Source organism: Parambassis ranga, chromosome 1, assembly GCF_900634625.1.
Source record: "Parambassis ranga chromosome 1, fParRan2.1, whole genome shotgun sequence".
Taxonomy (NCBI): Eukaryota; Metazoa; Chordata; class Actinopteri; family Ambassidae; genus Parambassis; species Parambassis ranga.
The window spans coordinates 15229353-15250583 of record NC_041022.1 but is presented as its reverse complement, the minus strand read 5'-3'; the positions used below and the strand labels follow the sequence as shown (position 1 = coordinate 15250583).

The following is a 21231-nucleotide window of genomic DNA, read 5'->3' as shown; positions in this document are numbered from 1 at the left end:
AGGCAATTATAGGCATAACACCAGATTACACAGGTATGTCTCAAAATGGGACAAACAGTTATACCTACATGGAAACAATTAACAGCCAGCGGTATGCTGTACATACAAAAAACACAAAATACAATATAATAACGTATTCACCTTCCAACACAGTTGTTCCATTTTAAATAATTCAATAATCTAATGACAATAAAACGTATAAAAGTGTACAACAGCATCTGTATTTTTATCTGAATTTTCTTCTCATGTCCCTGTCTGTGTGTCTTTTTGTGTTTAGAGGTCAGCTTAGATGCTGTGAGTCCAGACCATCCCACATACAACACACACTGTCCTGCTAACTGCTGCCTTCATACCCCTAACCTCCCAGGCAGTCTTTCTGTGCCCCCTATTGGACACCAGCGCTCACAGCAACACACATTGAAGCTTCTCATATCACAAGCACTTCTTTAACTCAACTTTCAATCTGCCAGGCTTAAAAACCCCCCAGACCACAATCTGACACCAACCTCAATTACTTCACTGTTCTGGAACAGAGTGGTGTAATATGATATCAACACTGAATTTTTTAAAGCAGTATTCTAAATTCGGCTTTTGGAAATAAGAAGTGCCAGAAGTTTATTTTTATCTGTGCAATGTAAAAGAAAGAGACCTATACATAAATAAAGAGAGGAAGAGCTAGAAAGGGGATTCATTTCAAATGGTTTATACTGCAACTAGCTTTTAAATTGTATAGCTTCCATGGCTTAATCTGATGGGCACAGAGAGGCAAGGTTCAATTACTGTGCAAGCCTACACTGCAAGTAAGAGGGCCAGATGATAATGCTCTCTAATTTCTTATTTGATGGATTGCATTTTGTCATACTCAGGACTAAATATATAGCTGACAGAGGTGATAGCTTTAAATGGAAATTGTTGTCATTTTAGCTGGAGTCAAAGTAGGGAGGACAGTTATGGTTACATGGTAAATGTTTAGGTTGACAATGCTGCAGTAAGATGTGATTGTGTGACAGTGTGTGTGTTTTTGTGTTTGCAAAAAAGAAACAAAGACACACCATACACAGTACATGTAGTGGAAGAGACAGAAACATAAACAAAGCTGTGTTTAACCTGTGAGTGTGTGTGTATGGGTATAATGAGCAGTCTGACCTTGGAGTGGGTGATGGACAGAGTGTCCACCCAGACACGCCAGCCGCCCCACTCATATTTGATGGCATGGTAGAGCAGGATGCGGAAGATGGCGTACACCATCTCTGTGATTTTCTGCTCCTCGTTGTTGCGCGGGTTGATGTAGCACAAAGACAGCATCCACTCCTGCCACACTGAGCACTGCAGCAGGCTCCTGAATGAAATGTGCACAGCCATGAGAGGGTGGTGAAGCACTGAATGCAAGTCCCACATAGTGTGTGTGTGTGTGTGTGTGTGTGTGTGTGAGATGTACTACTCATCACACACACAATGGTGGAATTCTTACCTGCGGTTCTCTCGGCTGTTATTGAACAGTTTGATCATGTCTGACAGAAAGACCCTGCGCACCTCCATGCTCTCGGGGGATGGGGGAGAGTTCTTCAGAAGAGCAGCGATTATCTTCAAAATCTCTGCAGAAAGAAAAAAAAAATCCAATCTGCTTATAGTCTGTGATAAACCAAAAATTAAAATTTCAGTGCCTGAAAATATCAAAATGTCTAAAATGTTTCCAACATAATATATCAAAGTAAAATGAATTTTGAAGGGTTATAAAATAAAGTTTGAATTAAGAAACAGCCAGCTTTCCGTTTGGTTATATTGGTCACAGTAGAGGAAACTGCACAGATCAACAACTGTATCATACATTGGTCTCAACATGTGCAAATCATTGTGTCACAAACTATCTGAACTCCCGGCTGTACACACCTGAAAATCTGCCCCTGTGGTAAGAAAAACACGGAGCAGAGGAAAATAAAAAAACGGTGCAGACCATTGATCTTTATCATACTGTAATGGTTTTGGTATTGTTTCAAACAGGAGAGCCAGAGTCGTAGACCCTTCTGGAAGACTTGGCTTCGGTTAAACCAAAGAGACTGACTGTTTAGATGAATTATCTAGACAGTGTCAGTGTCCATTTGCTGTGAGTAGAGAGACGGTGGGGCTTGGATTTCACTCGTCTCTTCAGACCTTGGCGCTAACCGATGCCCCCTTGCCCCAGCAGACAGTTGTGTTGTTTCTACGCCTTAGTCACTCAAATTATGAGTCGCTGAACCTTTACCGCCAGAAAATTACCCCAGCATGTACTGGGAATGAGGATGGAGGGGATGGCGTATTCCCTCCTTTTTTCCATTTGCTCTTGGTTTCTTTTCCCCTGAGTTAATTTGAGGGAAACGGTACTTCCTCGGTTTGTTTGATTGGCTCTGACGTTACTAAAGACTGCAATCAGGGGGCCATTTTGGGAGTTTGTCACAGATTAAATCAAGAGAATACACGGCAAAGGAGAAACAGACCACCGCTCTGTGTTCTATAGAATGCGCTCGAAACCCCATACAAGGTTTCTATGATATATACCGCCTGTCTAGGACGGTTGGGTAGGAGAGTTTTTAACACAATAAAGGCCTAAGATAATCAGTGTGCGACTACAGCGAGACCTTGTCAGATTAGGGCTGGTTGGAAGTAAACCTTGGTTGTGATTATCCCAAGTGCTTGGATTTCAAACTGATTAAAGCTGTTTTGCACGTGTGTGCATGTGCATGTGTATATGTGTGTATGTGAGCGAGCGCTGTTATGAAACAGAGCAGGGATGTTTTCTTTTCTTAGCTGAAATGAATACTTAAAAATTTCAACATATGAGCTGATGTGAAATCGGAGGTAAAAAAAAAGAAGAGCCTGAAAATATAAAATGGGAGCAGAGATCAAAGCCACCAGCTCAGCTTATGATGCTACCTCTAAAAAATGTAATAGTAGAAAAAAAAGATATATATATATATATATATATATATATATATATATATATATATATATACATATACATATATATATTTTTTTTTTAAATACGCCCTGTACATACATTTTTATTTTTTTTAAAAATGTTACAAATGGTAGGACTTAATTATCTAAATATATTTATGCTATCATCTGTGCAAATATTCTAATAATATTACAAAAAGAGAGGAAGATTATGAAGGAAGATTACTTTGCAAAAACTTTTGATTTGATATAATAAAAAAGCAACATTATCATCATATCAATCATGCTAGGCGTTTTGTTCCAGGTGAAAAATAATAGTAAGGCTCACTAAACCAGTGGATCTGTGTATATTTGCTTAAACAAAGTGTCTGCACCATCCTCTTGTTAGGTCTACATCTGAGGCTCGGGAGTATGAAAATATACTCCTGCTGCAAAATTTATGTTGTTCATTTGTTTGACGTGTATAGCGATCCACCGTTCCACAGGGGAATATCCTCCTGCAGCATGGAGCTGTAAGTATGCATAGGGAAACGCTGCAGCGAATGATTTAGGGGAGTAGTGTGGGCGCAGAGGAGGCACTTACGTGGGTTGAGAATCTTCACAGTGGAGTCAGGGTCCGGATGCTGTTTATGGATCACTTGAGTGCAGATCTGTTCTGTGAGAATCTACCATGGGACAAAGAGAGGAGTCAAGTCGTAAATGTCGCATAAGTCTTAACTATAACAGAGAAACACAACACAGGGCTATATATAAATGTTTAACATTTTTGAATAATTGTCAAGTTTATATAGTTGGTCACTTCATTTATTATTTCATGCAAGTCATTAATTTAATATGAGGGGAAGTATCAGCTAATAAGGCACAAAGTCAGTACACACAGATAAATACACACAGTGTGATTCAGCATTATTGTGGATGAAGATCATTTCTGCCCTGTAAGCATGAGCAGGGAGAGTAAACACAGGCAGACTGACCTCAAAGAGCACATTGTAGGTTGTCATGGTGAACTGGCTGGAGTGGAGCATCAGGCGCTCAGTGAGCAGGGAAAACAGGCCATAACTCAGCATGACCTCGGCTTTTCTCCTGATTGGGATTTTAAAATTGTGAAAACATCACTAGGTCAACATTTAACATTACAAACTACAGTACGCTATACAAAACAGACTTATGCAGTCACAAAGTCTGGAGTTTCTGATGAACAGAACAACAGCAGCAACCAAAATATGTAGCAGTGCAAATCAGAGGAGCTCCAGCTGACATTTGACAGAGAGGATATGAAAAAGAGAATCCCTGCTGACTAAGTAAGAACAGTCCTTTGCTGAAAGATCTTCATAGCATTCATCTCTGATCATTCATCAGCTCCAGTTTTAGCTGAGCAACATAAACTGTTAACTATTAGCAGATAGTCAAACAGGCATTCTCGCATCTGGATCAAAAGCCTTCAAAACCAAAAAGAGGAGGGAGCCGTTTCTGTAACAACAGTAGAGGATGCACTCTGTATAAATATTATCAGCAGAAATTAGAATGGTGAACAGCTTGTGACCTCATTGTTACGATACCCATCTTCATTATAATTATTTCATAATGATTTATTTTTAGTTTATTTTGACAATGAGGCATCCTTCTAAATAAAGAATCAAAGTCAACAAGAGCCATTTTTAAATTAAACCATGTTTTGGCTCTTCTCAGTGCCTAAATGTTTTACAGCTGTTAAATGTCTAATGATGTTGTTATCACTGGTAAACCTTCTTTTAAAATGTTACAAACTATGTAAAACTGTATTAAAGTTAAACTATTATGGTACTACATTGCAAAGAACAAAGCTGTTTTTAATCGTTTTCATGTGCATGTTTTGTCTTTATTTGTCTGCAGACAGGAAATGTGGAGGGAAAGAGCGTGAAGTCAAACTGCAGACTCTGCTTTTAAGTGTATTGTAGTCCATGTGGTATCATCAAAGTGTAGCACTGGAACTTTTAGCTGTTTCATCAGTTATTCATGTTTAATGTGTGCCTTTTGAATTTCAGACAAAAAAAGTAATAAAAATATTACATGCACTACTTGTTAAGTCTAAGTCTGGGGAAATAATGATGAATATTGTAGGTACTTACTTTGGTGACAAGTGCTTCAGAAAGTAGCCCATGACTTTAAGTGCCTGAACTCTTATTCCTTCACTTTTTGAGGCCAAGAGCTTATAAATCACACTGTGGAAACAAATAAAAACTTAATTTCAACATATTAAATATGTTCTTTTCAATACGCAAGCTGTACAACCATACAATGGCACAAGACTGAGACTACCTCAAAAAAAGCATAAGCCAACAATGAGCATAAAAAAAACACTACCGAATTCCATTTCGCTGGTCAAAGGCCTGAACCATAGATCCTGGATGTTCAGACATCAGAGCGACCAACAACTGCAGCACATCCATGAGATTGTCATCCTGTGGAACATGAAGGAAAGGAGTTAGAGCTATAGTAGAAATTAAAGAAAGAGCAGTGAGCTCTCACTGTGATACTCTAAATTATGTTTTAGTGAAGCGTCAATTTAAATAAAAGATATACAGTATGTCAAGGCACACAATATTTATATTCCTACAGTGTATAGTGGGTGGCAGTAGCAGCAGAAGTACATCACAAACATCTGAATCTTAATAATTAGAATATGTAATCTATAAAATGAGGGCTGCTGCCTGATTTCCAGCCAAAGTTGGAACCACCCTTTACATTCTGTGTGTCACTGATTGATCTGAATGATTCATTTGCTATGTATCACTCCACTGTAAACAAAACCACTTCTGTCAAACTGGCAGACTTGAAAAAAAATAACAAGGAACATTAACGCTGCCTTTAGCATCAGCAACTGTTTTCCGAGTATCAGATGGTGAAGAGACAAAGCACGGCATAGCAGTACTATGTTGCCATCTGGTGGTGATGTCTCTCTTCACTGCATGCACATGTCCCTACCTCATGCATGGTAAGGAGGTAGTTGAGGATACTCTGCAGCTCGTCTTCCTTCACTCCATGATCCTAAAATATAATTGCACAGATCATTTCTTTATTGTCTTGGCCAGCAGGTCTCCACATTAGCACAAAGCTAGTATTCTTATTTATGATTTTCATTATTTTGTGCACAAGACCAACAATTTGCTGTGTATATGTATAAAAAACTGATAGTCACCCATTACCCTCACATAAAATACAAGAATTCTGATATATATCTGCATATAATAAAAGTGCATAAAAGTGACCAATTTGCTTCTTTGAAGACAGATGAGAAGAAACAAAAAAAGCAACCAGATGCGTCATTAACTGCACAGCACTTCATTTACCAGAACGCAGAAGTAATGACGGCTAAAGGCTTTAATCACCCCACCGCCATCTAAGGACTGAATTGTGGTTAATGGCACTTGCCTTCATTATAAGCTGCTTGACAAACAGCAGCAGAAAGGCTCGCAAAGAGAGTATCTCCTTCTGGTTTGGCCTCGGACCATCTGAAAACCAAAACATCATACAATGACTGTCAGTGGTGTGAAGTAAGTTTGCTCAGAGTAGCTTGTATATATTATATGTTTGCATAGTAATGCATTACATATAATAATCACATAAAACTACTGCCATGAGCCAATTCAGGGTGAAATGAATTCTTTCAATTTTATAATTTTGCTCACATTTCATACAGTGTTTATATTTACTTTAACATAAAAGTAATTTGTCCATCGCTGGTGACTGTAAAATGAGGGTTATAATGACCACAATAAAAAAAGAAACAATGACCTATTTTTCCTTTACTGCACCTTCACAGACTTGTAGTGATTATGTGAGGTAGTGCATATGTTTGTATATGTGACTTCATATTTTTGCACATGATCAGAGGTGTATATAGGTAAGGAATGAGAAGACCATAAATCAGTACCCCATTACATATACACATTGTTGCATTGTGTGTGCAGTCTCACCGAGGCCTTTGGGCACAATTCCACTGCGGTCCAGAGGGTTGATAACCCAGTAGTAGTATTTTAGTGTATGCATGACCTGAAGTACAGTGCCCACCCTTCGAACAGCATTGTAGATGGTCACTGTGCTGATGAACTCCGTTGCCAGGTAGGTGTAGAGTGTCAACTGCACCTGCACAGGTTCAAACAAATACATATAAACATATACCACATGTACTCAGGCTTGAGTGAAGTGATCCAGTTTTAGTGTGTCCTAGCTTTTTCGTTCCTTTTATAAGGAAATGGATGTTTCTAAGCCTCTAAGGGATTCAACAAACTGATTTAAATAGCAATGACAGAGTCACAGGTGGAGGAATAACCTTGAACCCCAAGCTGAGGTCTAAAGCACCAAAAATAAAATCAAGGCAAGTCCATGAAAAACTAGAGTAGTGTAAGCAGAATACAGTAGTAGAGTAGATGTGATCCTGTTTTATAGTGTGTATCCGCATTACCTTGGCAGGGGCGTGGATCCAGATTGCAGGGTTGAACAGTATGTGGTCACACAGCTGCTTGAGCAGCAAAATGCCATTTTGCAAGTTGCTAAGGTATCTGGAAAAGGCCAGTACGATGTCCAGGACAGGCCGCGTCACATGCATGTTGGAAGACTGGAGTACAAAGCAGGACAGGACGGTCACAAGAAGTGAAAAAATTCCATTGATGTGGACAGCAGAAAGGTAAATAAATTGCAACAAGAGAAGGAGAGAGAAATGACACATGTAAAGAAAGATGAGGAGCTCCTCTTCTTCCTAACAAGCACACAAACCAGCTGTGACCTCCAAATACAGTCAGGGGAAAACACAGTCTGTCTCATATTAAGTGTGTTGGTGTGTGCCTGCATATGTAAAGCAGGAGAGAATCAAGATCAGCCTTATTGCTGTGCTGGGGTTATTATGAGTGCAGCTACTGGTAGGGAAACATGGTCCTCTTGTGTATATCTTTGCCAGCTGAGCCCGTCTTGTGTTTGTCTCACCTTCTCCAAAGTGTAGCCGACGACGAGAAAGCCTTTGCAGGCCAAGACCTGCTCTTGCATAGCCACTGAGTTCTTCAAAAGCTCCATCACAAAGGATAGCAAAGTGCAGCTACACAGAGAGAGACAGACTACAAGTTAGACAGTGGCAATAATCTATGTAAGCTGCTGACAAAGCCCTGACTGTGAAGGGCATATCTTACATTAAATGTGATTGAATGAGGGTGTTGTGTCATCATTGTGCAGGGAGAACAGATTCTACTTAGCATCACCTTGAGGGCAGTGGATACAACAACACCGCAATTTAAGAGCTCTGATCCTTGCATTTTATTCCTAAAGTGGTTTACAATAATTAAACCATCCAATTTTCTTGTACATACAAAATAGCAATCCGGTTAGCTTAGTGCTAAAGGTTAGAGAGCACGTCAAACGTAATGGACAAGACTGCCGATTTCTTACCCCAAAACAGAAACAAGCTTGTGCCACTTTATATTCAATAAATAAGCAGCAATAATACTTGATCGTAAATAAATAAATAAATAAATAAATATATAAAGTAAGCATGTGTGTAATTACCAGACAGAGGTGTCCAGCTCTTGGCTGGAAGGCTGGCAATAATCCAGCTGTGCAAACAGAGGGAAGAGGACCTGCACACCGCCGATAGAATGTATGCCACTCTGGACAGAGTGAGTCACCACAGCCTTCACGTCCTACAAAAACACACACATACATGGCCCTGTTTAACATAATAACCTTTGTACTATGAGTCACAGAGGATAAATCAATCTACAGTAGATGATGAACACACACATTACAATCAAAAAAGCACAAAAACACCACAACCGGTTGCTATTTTTACCAACAAATTAAAACTATGGTTTTGCATGTACAATATTTTTTTTCCATAAAATCCAAGTATCTGTAAGCATCGAAAACAATCCTAAAGTGTTTAGCATTAGCATTTATTTTCTTGCTTTGCGGCTTACAATTGTTGAATACAGAATGGCATTTGTTGAGTTGTTGTTTATATGTAGTGACACCAAAAGTGTCTTGAAAACAGTTTTCCATGTCTATAGGATTGGAATTTTCCGAGGATGGCATAGAAAAGCTGCAAATATAGGTCACATATTCATTCATATTTCACACTGAGCCTGTGTGTGTTTGTGTGGTGGAGTGAGCAGGAGCATCCCCCACAAAGGAAACAAAGCATTTTCTTTGATGAGAGGGCATGAGCGAAAGCTCAATTAGTGCTTGAGAAAAGAAAACTCAATGAGTAAAGAAACAGTTTTGTGTGTGTGTGTTTGATGTACATGTGTATATTTCTAAAACAAATTTACAGAGTTTACCTACTCCCAAAAAGCAATACTGCACAAATACTATACAGCTGCAAACCAAAGCCAATTTTATAATTAGAGCACCAGGATGGTATTTTTCAGCAGCTGTATTAGTCTGGCTGGCTCAACACATTTGCAACTCTGCCCTAATGAGGCTATTAAAATGGAAAGATGGCAACTGGGCCACTTTCATTATTGTGCAGGAAGAAAAAGAAAGAGTGCTACATATGGAACCAGTGGGTGGGACGGGACAGGTGTACAGGTGGTGAATGAATGTGCAGTGACATTGCTGTAATGTTGGTGCCGCGTGGGGACTTTAGGTCAAAGTAGAATGATGACAACTCTTGGTAATATCACCTCCAACTCCTAGGGGAGCAGTTCTCATGCTATGCAACCAAAACGTTATGCTGAGTATATAATTACCTGCAGCATGAGTGCATGAGGAGAGTGGACAAATATGGAGGCGTTGTCCTTGGGGGAGGACTCAAGGCAGAGCTGGGCATCGGTGGCGCGTGGGTTATAAGCGAAGGCAATACTAGCAGACAGCTTGCCATCATACAGTAAGGTCTTATGATGCTCTGCGAACAACAGGTCACTCTCAGCCTTGTACTTGAACGTGCCCTAAACAAGAACACAGAAACAGAAAGATTTAAAGATAGCATTAACAAAGGCACAATGAAATAATGTTGTTCACAGATGAGTCACATCACATGTGCCTTAAACTTTGACCTCATGCTTGTTGATAGCTCCAATTTTGAATAGAGTTGACCGATTATACAGCGCTGAAAACTAAATTAAAACTAAAATGGAAGCTAAGAGCAGATTGTACACTTTAGAATTCAGCTTTTTAGAATGTCAGTAACCACCACAAATGTTTCTGTAGTATACTGTGCTCAAAAATACATTCAGCTGAAAACTATGACAGATTTCAGCTGCGTAATACTGATTTAATCACTATGGCTCATCATTTCAGAATTGTGCTTTTTAACCTGGTAGCCCGGACCCAGCTGATATATAGCCAGGATCTGAGCAGCGCTGAGAGCTTCTCCAAACAGGTACACTGCCCCCATCTGTCCACAGAACACACGGTTGACATCAGCCGTCTCAGACGATCCCAGAAAACACTTGTCATATGTCTGCAAGAGAAGGATGCAGAGAGGGAGGGGGGGATTGAGGGAGATGAAAAGAATAAGGGGAGGGTGGAAGGAAGGAAATAAGGATTAAAGACAGGAAAGATGGACAAACACAACCAAAAATAGCATGAAGGAGCAGAGGGGTAGGCACATTGAAGTTACCAGATATAAATGGCAGCAAACAGCATCAAACTGTAAGGATACTGTAGCTAACTTGATAATATGCCCTTCTTCTCTGGACAAAGTGAGGGAAAGGCAGACGAGGAAGAGAATGATGAGACCATGTCATAGTCAAGAGGCTAATTTGCTTTCTGACATATCCGGAGGATTATACTACACTGCAGACACATTTTCATTCCAAACAAAATATAATTTCACAATATGAAAGCTCAGCCTGATGGAACACAACCCTGTAGACTGTGACAGAGTCAATAGGTTGATGCATGAATTATCTTCAGTAAAAGATGAGAATGGTTTCACCTCTGAGCCTTTTCATTGGCTGAGATCAGATCTTAGAGTAGTACATGTAATGTAACCCCAACATAATGTGTGAGAATTTGTGCAGATAACAGCACAGCATGTTCTTGAATTGTTGCTACTTACGTCACTTGTGTTGACAAACCACGCAATGTCTCCAAATGAAGCCAATTCTCCGTTTACATAGCAACTGATTTCACTGTTTTTCCAGCGGTTGTAAACGTGAACTAGAGACACCATGTACCACTGAAACGACAAAAAGACACAAATTCAACATGATAATCTGTTATCACCAATCAAAACAACAGGATATCAGAAAGTGAGAATTATGTAAGAGTCTGTGCCCACTTAATTAACCTAATTCCATCACATTTCAGGACTCCCCTCAAGCTATAATCCCACCTACTTATGTTTCGAGTATTCTCTTCAATGATAACCCATTTGGTTATCATGGTTACCTCAAGCCATGAAGAAACATATCATAAAAATAAAGTGTAAAATCAACTAAAATGAGTTTTCTGAGTCCTCATGAGGTTTGGTGGGGAAAGATGGTGCCTCCGTGCCGAGGGGAAGAAAGAGGACGTTTCAAATTGGCCATGAGGCAAAGGATCTCTCAGACTGAAATGGTCTTCAGCGTGTGCTGTGCCTGGAAGGGACTGAGGGTATTGGATAATCCTTCACTCACATCGCCCTCATTCCTCCGTCTTCTAGTTTTGCTTCTCCCCAGAGTCAGGTAAGATGTGACAGTTCATGCTTACACCAAGGGCTAGATTTATTGTGTGAACGCGTGTGTAGGGGTGTATGCATGTGATTAACGCTCTGTATGCTTACATATGACTTCTTTGAACCCTTTAGTAGTGTTTGTGTTTTTATTGTCTGTTATACAAACTGTACACTGCTTCATTTGTATTGTACTCGTACCTTCTGTGGTTTGAAGTCGTACTTTACACAGTGCTGGAATCCTTTCCCCTTTGATTTTAACGAGGTCACTATCAAACAGCCGCCCACAAAGTGTGCAGAGTAACCTAGGCCTTTACTGGTGCGGAAACTAAAAAGGAAAGAAGAGAATATAGAAATGAACAACTATATTTCCTGTCAGGATGCTCATATAAGGCTCGCAGGTTACAATGACCAATAAATCATTGCAACCCTTCAAAAATATCTCAAATGGATTAAGATGGCATTTTTTTTTTATTTACAACTTCACAGACTCTTGCCATCATGCTCAGTGTCCCAGTGAGATGGGACTGCTACCAGTGATTTACTGAATTAATCTCTTTCTGAAAGGGCACCTGTCTGAAGAGCAGCTTCTATTACAGATTCTCTCAAGCAGCTTGTTGGCTGCCTTGCCTGGTTATTATTTTTTACAAACATATCCTTGTTGCACAAATAAAGACTTTGGCAGAATCAAATTATTGGTTTACAACAGAATGATCAGATATTTTGTTTGTCAGAAACAATTAGTTGTTTAAAGGGGCTTTCATAGAATTCATACCATTACTCTCTATCTTTGTGATTAAATATTCCTGTGTTACCTACCAGTATAGGTAAGGCTTGTCTTTATCTACATTGATGTTGTTGAGTGGATCCATGCGGAGCCATGTGTGGAACGTAAACCCATTCTGGTATGGCCATTTTGCAATAGGTGGCAGAGCTATAGCCTGTAAGGGGGAAAATAACAGAAGAAAACACCTCATCATGATTCTGGCCACCTGTGAAATAAAATGATGCAACGAGCCTCTTAAAAATAGCAAAAACAATTTAGTTGTGCAGTAACTGAAAAAGTAATTGCTTTAAATAATGTGTCTGTGTTTGCATCCATAAGTGATTCACAACCATTTCACTGACAATGTTCCACAACTAATTAAATATCATAAAATGCAAAGAGAAGGTACATGTTTCTTTTAGCAATGTATTTGCTTTTCCAAGTATACAAGTAATTGAAAGATACCAACTTTAGGCTATAAACATTGTATTCTATAGTCACATAATGTTGATGTCTCTACCACTAACCTTTTTGGTGTGGCGACTCAAACCCCAGACACCATTGTGGTCTCAATTAGCCACAAAACCACATAAAATCCACACAAAAACGCAAAAAATCTATCTGAGACTCTTCAACTTGTGTTTACCACAGACCTTATTTTATCTCACCAAAAACCCACTGATGTCAGCATGAATGAACCGGAAGTGCTAAAAAGTTAAAGCTTTTCAGTATTTCAGACCTCATCCTTGCAGCTCTCTTTAGAGTTTAAAATAACAAATTAGATTCAAACCCACAAGGCAGCATCTCCACATCATGTCAGTGTAGGTTTAGGCAAAGCACACAACGTAACGCAACGTTCACACCATGTAAATGAATATGACAGTGAGACATAGATGTAACTTCCTGTATGGTGCACACATTATGTAATGGCAAGTTCATTTATCTTGATCTTTTAATGGTCTATTTAGCCCTTGCCCAGACACAGATAAATCCTAAAGACATTAAATGATTATGAGCTAGTTATTCCCCAAGACGTTACAGATTACAGATTAAGGAATCACTCGGACTTTTGCCATGTGAGAAAATCATCCCAAGATAATGACGCTGCCATATAACATCATCCCTTGTGGCAGGAAGAGGAAAAAACATCAGCACACTGAGTATATGTGCTAACAAAGCTTGCATGGATGAGCACAACAGTGCTAATGCACGATTTGAATAGGCAGAAGCTGGACCCCAACAACCTTAATATCAACTATCATCAAATTTAATCAGACACACATTAACTAAGCAATTATTTACATTATAGTATATCAGCAGGGGCACATAAGAATTTCAGCTTTTAACAGTGATGTGCATGCAGGGGAGGCAGAGCCTCACCTGTCATCATGGAAAGAATAAAACATAATAACAGTCATATTTATTCAATAAGTTGTCTCACCAGCCATGAACCTCACACATCACTGGTTTTTAATAAGGTCTGAGTTGTTGCAGCAGGCAAATAGTAATAATATGTGAAGTCATTATGATGAAAATTACATGGAACTTCATTCAATGTTAAACTCACGCCAATTCATCCATCTGTGTGTGTGTGTGTGTGAGTGCAGTTGTAGTGTTATGCGGTGTACTCACAGCTGCATTTTTCCCTGGAAAGCTGAAAAAGGAGTCAGGGCCAGTCCTGTGTGCCATGTACTTCAGCACTGACAGAAGCTTCACTGCATGACGAGGCTGATGGAAAAAAAGCACATCCAAATTATTTAATGTAGCAGATAACACAAACATACGGCCCAAGTTACACACTTGCAGTAAACGTATGAAGCTTCAAAAGATTAAAAGCATTTGCTTGTTCTAAATTTAACTCACAGATCTCTGAGACATTCAGAGAGATTTGCTCACCAGAAGACTTCCTTCATAGTCTCAGTGGTCACAGTATACAAACAGTATGCACTGCAAAGTACAGCAATGTTGTTCTTTTCCCACTAATACAGAGTATGCAGCATGCATTGTGTTATCAGGTAGAGCTAGCTCCCTGCATATACACACAATTAAACCGGTGTAAAAGCGCATTAGGTATCACAACACAAAGTTTAGTTTTTTGCATAAATATCCAGTCTCCTCAGATATCCACAAAAACATATTGCAGAGTGGTGCAGTGGTAAGAGTTTTTGGCAAGGGGAGAGTGAGGTGAATTTTAGAAGTATAAAATCAACTTGCCCTATTTTCTTGACTTGATTAGTGTCAGTGATCAATGGGCTACTCTCCTTCTCTTCCTCACTTCATCTGTCATCTCTCCTGTGCCACTCGGTCTGCCTGGATGCACTAACTCATCTTTTGTGCACACTTCATAAATCTTGGGTTTATTGCAGATATTCCCATATGTAGTAGCAGCATAAGCTCGAGCAGGTCATTTTAGCAAACAAATGCACTCTGTGCAAATAACTTTTTGGGTGTCCGATGACCACATGTAAAAAAATGTGGATTTTCAATAGGAATTATGCCTTGCTGCTCTGGATTCAAGACAAGTGAAGAGTTGGTTGTGTGGTTTCACATGATTTATCTCGTCTGTGTGACGAAGGCATTGCCTGTGGGATGGCAGCAGTTGAAGTGTTGCTAGCACATTCCTCATGCAGGTCCCAGACAACCAAGACAGATCACCGTGGTATGACTCTGACTCACCCACTGGCCTCTCTCTCCTTGTAGCTTACTGAAGAAAAGCTTCAGCTCTTTCACTGTGATGCTGTAACTGGCAAGCACACCCAGCATGTCCACCAGCAGGTCTGAAAGACAAGTGATACACAGAGGCATGGCATATTAATAACACAAAGGCTCACTACGTATATATAATTATATAATCTTTCATGAATTTTGACAATCTTTGCATTTTCATAATCTAAGTATTACAGTGGCACCAAAGCTATGAAAAGTTAAGTAGTTAAGGCGTATTAAAAGAAAAGTAGGGTGAGTAGATTCCAAGTTTAAAAAAATGAGGACTTTATTTAGACAGGACACTCTGGGAGTCACAGCTACTGTGCAGCATCTTTCATTAGTTACGACTGACTAATGATGTGCCACATTATGACAGATGTCTTCATGGTGTGCCTTTTACAAATCATTTAGATCTTACTTCTTATAAAGATTAGAGGCTGTAAAATCTGACAGCAGGTCTTCTTATTCAAGCTCAGTTGCTTGGTTCTGTGCTAGATAATTTCAGAAAATCAGTAAATGTAATGAAAGCTAAGATGCATCTTTAAGCTAAACTAGAATAAATTCCGATAAATGTCCAAGAGCGGTCGCCGAGTTCTGAACTAGTGGAAATTTTACTGATCTTTTGGTAGGCCCACAAAGAAGGCACTACAAGTCAATTCATCAACCTTTTATAAAGGGCATCTGGCAACAGTTTAAAGCTTCAAGGTATTTTCATGTGTAAATGTGAAGAATCAGAAAAAACTACATCAATTCAAAACTAACATGGCTTTTAAACAGCAGCAAAGGTTATTATAACTATTTAGCTGCTTAGTTACTGCTAGGCTACATTGTCCTCACTTGACTGCACTAAAGCTTAAGGCCAGCACTGTCCTGGCTGGCTAAAGTTCACTGAGCTGAACACTTTGGGATAAATTCATACTAATCTGCAGATGGGCAACAGACTACATTGAGACTTGAGGGAATCTGTCAAAGTCCTCACGCAGTATAATATATCAAATATGATGTTACTGTGTGGATGCAAATAATTGTAGGTTTGGTTATTTTATTTCTAATCTTCCACTGACACATGGAGGTGGATTCTATCTTTTTACTTGCTAGCCCTCTACACACAGAGGTCACAGCAAAGGCTCAGCATGAACACATCTCTTCTGGAGCTGCGAGAGATTCATTGTCCTGTCAGGCACAATTCAGTAGCTCATGCAGTAATAGGCTCTTGAAGCTAGATAGCCTTTTTTTACTGCTACACAAACCAGTTGCCTTTAACTTTCAGAACCTAAAAGAGAATAAATGTCTTCAGGTAAGTGTGATATATTTGTTTGTGTCTAATGGAGAAAGAAAAACAAACAGACTGTTCCAAGTACCTGCAATCATGCTGTCAGTGGTGGATATACGCTCGAGCACCTGCTGGATGAGCCCCACTTCAGTGCATGCCTGCAGGTTCCGGACACTTTTCTTCAAGATGGCCGTGAAGATGCTCCAGATCTCAGCCTGACAGGTGGGCTCACACTTGTCCAACAGCTCAACCATGCACACAATGCTCTCCGGTTCTTGGATGATGAAGTTCATCTCCAGGTCAAACTGGCCACCGACCAGCTGGAAGACAGATACAAAACAGAGGTGAGTGAGGACGGAGAGGCATGAGAGATGAACAGAGCAAAACATAGAATGCCCGTGTGTGCACACACTAAAACAGATGATTAATCATGCATCAGGCTGCTAGTAGAGTGAAGGTCAGGGCAGAAACATTGGTCTGTTTGTCTGACAGTACTGTTTACAGCTTGCCTTCAGACGATCTGATAAACTCAAGAGTAAAAAAAAAAAAAAAAAAAAAAAAAAAAAATCCAAGTCACTGAAACAAAGCTGGACACCCAGACAGAGTAAGAAGACTATTTAGAGGACTTTTGTTCCTGTAGGAGGCCCTGGAATACTAACAGCATCTGACACAGCCTGGCAGATACAGGCCCGGGCTGAGGTTCATTTTTACTCATGATATTCAAGAGAACATGCAAGGATGGCAGGGATGTGAGCATCATTCTGACATCTATGCACATTTTTCTATCGTATGTTCTTTAACAGAAAGAAAACGCACAATTAACATAGTATTTTCTCGTATAACAAATGAGAGGCTGTCTATTAAAAGATAAAAAATGTATTTCTTTCTTTGTGTAAAAATGTGATATTAGTCATCATCAGCAGAAACCTAACAGTTAAAGCTTATTCAGGGGGATGGTGAAGTAGTATCTGCTTGTCTTATTGTAAAGAAGTAATGTTCTTTGTGTCTGGAAAAAATGTATGAGCTATAAATGTCATGATTTGTCACTTCCTAATAGATGTGATGACATTTTTATTATTGAACCCTGCCTAATAGAAAAAGATAAGAAACATAACAATGCTTATGTCAAATTTATATTGTGAGAATGGTTGTCATGTTCAGGAGGTGTGACTGTACAAAAAATAAATGTGTAATACCTGCCATTAGATGGGCTCTATGTGAAACAGTTTGATTTGATGCAGGGAATGGAAACTTCCATTAAAATGAGTGAGGTTAAGATCAACTCTGTGTTTCTAAAAGATAGGAGAGCAGGGGGGGAATGAGGTGACACTGCTGGCACAACATCTTTAAATATGCTGATGATAACACTGACACACAGCTGACCTTTCATTCCTTTGACCTCCTCTTACAGATTACCCATTTATTCTTTTATAGTCTAGTATCAACATTAAAACTGGGATGCTGCTCTTCACCTTTAGACACCATTAAATATACAAGGTCTTTCAAATAATATACTGAATTTCCTTCATACATAACCACAATACTTTATCATTTAATACAAAAAATACTGATGATATACTGATTTGGTGTTATACAAGTAACACTGAATTACATTTATTTATCATATATTATACTGTATATTGCTATATAGACATTTCTTTAACATGAAAAACTATAGACTAAAAAATAAGACTAGAAAAAACAAGAATGTTACTGTAACAGAGTTATTTATGGCGTGCTTCAATGCAGATTGAGTTGTAAGTCAGATTGTTTAACTTTGACATACAACACAGATAAATTCTATAAAGTAAGCAACATGTTCATCCTGTTTGTATGTGAATGTTCATCTTGGACCAATGCTGGTGCTAATTTTAAAGCCTTTATCAGCTAATCAAGATGAGTTCAAGAACTCTTGTGTCACAAGAGACTTGTCATCTTATTTCCTTCTTGACTTGTACCAAGCCATTGATAAATCACACACCTCTTATAGTAAACTTGGTGGTGGATGCCTCCAATTGAAGCCAGTTTGCCACAGTAGCAACTGATTTATGAGCCTGACACTGTACATGAGTCATCCATCCATCAGCATCAGTTGACAAGTAAATGGCAAACAGCAAATGTAAGGATGGACACTCAACTGCAATGACATACACCTAGCACACATCTGTGGATAACAGAGCTCATTGTAGACATGATTTGTCATTTATGACAATTTAACCTGTAGATTGATGTAGTCAATTTAAAGCAGCATTTCTTACATGTATGGGAAAGCTTGCAGTGTGTCTACTGCTGCGTGGCAAAGACGTTTACATAAAAAGTTAAATCATCTACAATGCTCTATTTCTGGAACAGGTGAGAAGTTGCCAGCTTCAGTCTTAACTGCAGCCAAGGAGAGCTCCCTTTGCCTGAAGCTGCCATAAACGCCAGTATCTTTATGGCAGCTAGACACCAGATCCCTGGCTGAGTAACCTAGCCTGGCTGTCCTCCCCTGAGGCCTGCCTGAATTAATCATGGCTGAACAGCCAAGCAGCCAGTGGGCCGTAACACAAAGCACAAACAGGCTGCTCTGGTCTCCATGGAGAACAACACACTGGAGGATGGCAGGACTAAATGGCACACAATAACAAAAAATTCTACCTATAGCAGTCAAACTTGAATTTCCAGGTTAATACCAAGAGCAATTATGACTGGAAATCTTGGAAAGCTGACTTTGGAATTCATTATGCAATACTTTATAAGGTTGGAGCTGTAGTTAAGGCAATCTATAATGTTTCTGCAGGCCACCACTTTGAAAGCTTATCTACATATGGAGAAAAGATGCATTAGAGACATTTTACTGCAGAGTTTGTCTGTATGTACCATCACGCATCAAGGTGTACCACAATCATTCATTCATTCATTCATTCAAGGTGAAGGTGTCCACTACCCCCAACCCTTTTAAACCTGCTGCTGATAAACCTGCATGTTCTCACATATCAGCAACAGAACAGGTCAGTGACTTTAAAAAGAATATATCCGGTCATGTGGCTGATGTAGGCATGTTGGCTCCATGGCTTGTCGAATGTTCCTTTAGACATATAAATATCATCAAAAGACCCTTTCACAACACTGAACAAATCAAAAGTTAAACTTTTCCCATTTGCAACAAGCTTCTCCATTATTTTCTTTGCTACCACATTAGGGATACTCATCAAACCCATTGTATCATTGCAAGGTTGGGCTGTGATCAATACGCCATATTGCAGTCGCTACTGAGCACAATATAATCTATACATTTGCTAATCAGTCTTGTGTCAAAATCTCAGAAATATTTTTAAAACTTGATCAACTATTTGATGGAAACAAAACATATGAAACATGTTTAATAACAAACATATTTACACAGAGAATAATTTATCTGTAAATGATGACTTATTCTGACAGTTTTAGTGAGAGTGAAACAGAATAGAAAAAGTACGGTCTAAAAGCAGAGCAGAGTTATTTCAGGACATTTAAATACAGAGAGCCATGTGATGAGAAGGATGAGAGCAAAGCAACAAATGATGGCTATTTTCTGGAGGGGGGGAATTACCCAGCTAAAAGTAATAGGCAGACACAGTGCTGCTGCCAAGCCATGGCTGCAGGGTGATGAAACCATCTATTGTGGATGTTTGAGTGTGTCTATGTTGATGTTCGTCCTTCATTTCACCCCATAATGAAACTGCAATTAATTCTATGGGTGAAATCATTTGAATATAAAGTGATTTGCTCGACTGAGACAACAGCAGAAACAGACAATAGAAGAATGTTCAAGACAACTATGTGCATATGTCTGGCATGTCCGATGGCTTAACTCGGTCTTTGAATTGCTTTGAACTGTCAGAATACAGAACATCTCACTTAATGTTATCTGTCAGGTTTGCTACAAAAGACATTAAGCCTGGGGAGGGATCTGAATGATCCGATGTTTGACCGATTGTTGTGATATCTCAGTGCTGAATAGAAAACACAAAAATGTTTTAGGGCCAACTTCAATTCACCCTTTCAAGAGAACTCTAAATGCCAGCTTGTATAACAACACAGTGTGGGTATAGTTAAAGTAATGTTAATGTAAATTGAGGCATCACACTACTCAACAAATCGGCTGTTAAAGTGACCATGCTTTCAAACACACACACACAACTGGCCTACTTTTTCAACAGCTCTCTTAAGTGGCTCTATTTTAACAAGTTATCTTGTCAAACCAAATGGAGTTTAGCTCATTCTTCCATGAGAGCCCTCCCTCCCTCCCTCCCTTCTGCATGACCCAAACTGAAACATTCATCACCCAGACTGAATGGATGATTCGTGATATGACAACATCTTATAATCCTCTTCACTGCTGACAGACACTCATATTTACAACATACTGATGTGAGATGCTGCAATGGCTCAAGCGAGACAAGAAGGTCAACCAAAAAAAAAAAAAATCCCCAACACAAATCCCGCTGGCAGTGATACAGTGAAATGAGCTTGTGACGGAGGGAAGGAGAGAGATGAGACTTTTTCTGCTCACACTTTTCTAATAAATACACATATTATATAAAGCTGCAGCAATAATACAAACATTTAAAAGAGTCTTAAATACAAACAGTACCAAAGTATAAGAACAAACACAGAGGCTGGTGACTACCCACTAGGAACTTTCCCTGAGAAAATGATGCTATGAATCCGGTTGCCTCAATTTTGAACTCTTGGATATAATGTGATATAATAAGAGCCTTCACAGACATTTGGAGTAACAGCAAAAGCAACAGAATTTAGCTAATCAATGCCGACCTGTGACGAGACCTGACAGCACAAATAAACAACAGATTGAAAGCAAAATGTTGTTCAACAGCTCACACACAGTAAACTGGGGACTAGACTAATTCTATGAATTTGCACTGCTCCTTTTCTCTTGTTCAACCT

General features: G+C 39.3%; 1 protein-coding gene across 4 annotated transcripts in view; it reads right to left on the bottom strand.

The window, feature by feature from the left end:
• lrba (LPS-responsive vesicle trafficking, beach and anchor containing) overlaps nucleotides 1-21231 on the bottom strand; it is a 158939-nt gene that overhangs the window by 123455 nt on the left and 14253 nt on the right. For all 4 annotated transcript variants that reach the window (XM_028403060.1, XM_028403068.1, XM_028403050.1 and 1 more), the window contains 20 exons: nucleotides 16391-16622; nucleotides 15000-15100; nucleotides 13956-14051; nucleotides 12377-12498; nucleotides 11759-11885; nucleotides 10964-11083; nucleotides 10217-10363; nucleotides 9651-9848; nucleotides 8470-8603; nucleotides 7897-8005; nucleotides 7379-7531; nucleotides 6891-7059; nucleotides 6346-6425; nucleotides 5899-5961; nucleotides 5278-5375; nucleotides 5043-5135; nucleotides 3909-4017; nucleotides 3518-3599; nucleotides 1472-1595; nucleotides 1147-1339 (listed from right to left, as the gene is read on the bottom strand). In XM_028403060.1, coding sequence (XP_028258861.1) covers nucleotides 1147-1339; nucleotides 1472-1595; nucleotides 3518-3599; nucleotides 3909-4017; nucleotides 5043-5135; nucleotides 5278-5375; nucleotides 5899-5961; nucleotides 6346-6425; nucleotides 6891-7059; nucleotides 7379-7531; nucleotides 7897-8005; nucleotides 8470-8603; nucleotides 9651-9848; nucleotides 10217-10363; nucleotides 10964-11083; nucleotides 11759-11885; nucleotides 12377-12498; nucleotides 13956-14051; nucleotides 15000-15100; nucleotides 16391-16622 — 2550 coding nt within the window. The remainder of the gene's footprint in view (nucleotides 1-1146; nucleotides 1340-1471; nucleotides 1596-3517; nucleotides 3600-3908; nucleotides 4018-5042; nucleotides 5136-5277; nucleotides 5376-5898; nucleotides 5962-6345; nucleotides 6426-6890; nucleotides 7060-7378; nucleotides 7532-7896; nucleotides 8006-8469; nucleotides 8604-9650; nucleotides 9849-10216; nucleotides 10364-10963; nucleotides 11084-11758; nucleotides 11886-12376; nucleotides 12499-13955; nucleotides 14052-14999; nucleotides 15101-16390; nucleotides 16623-21231) is intronic.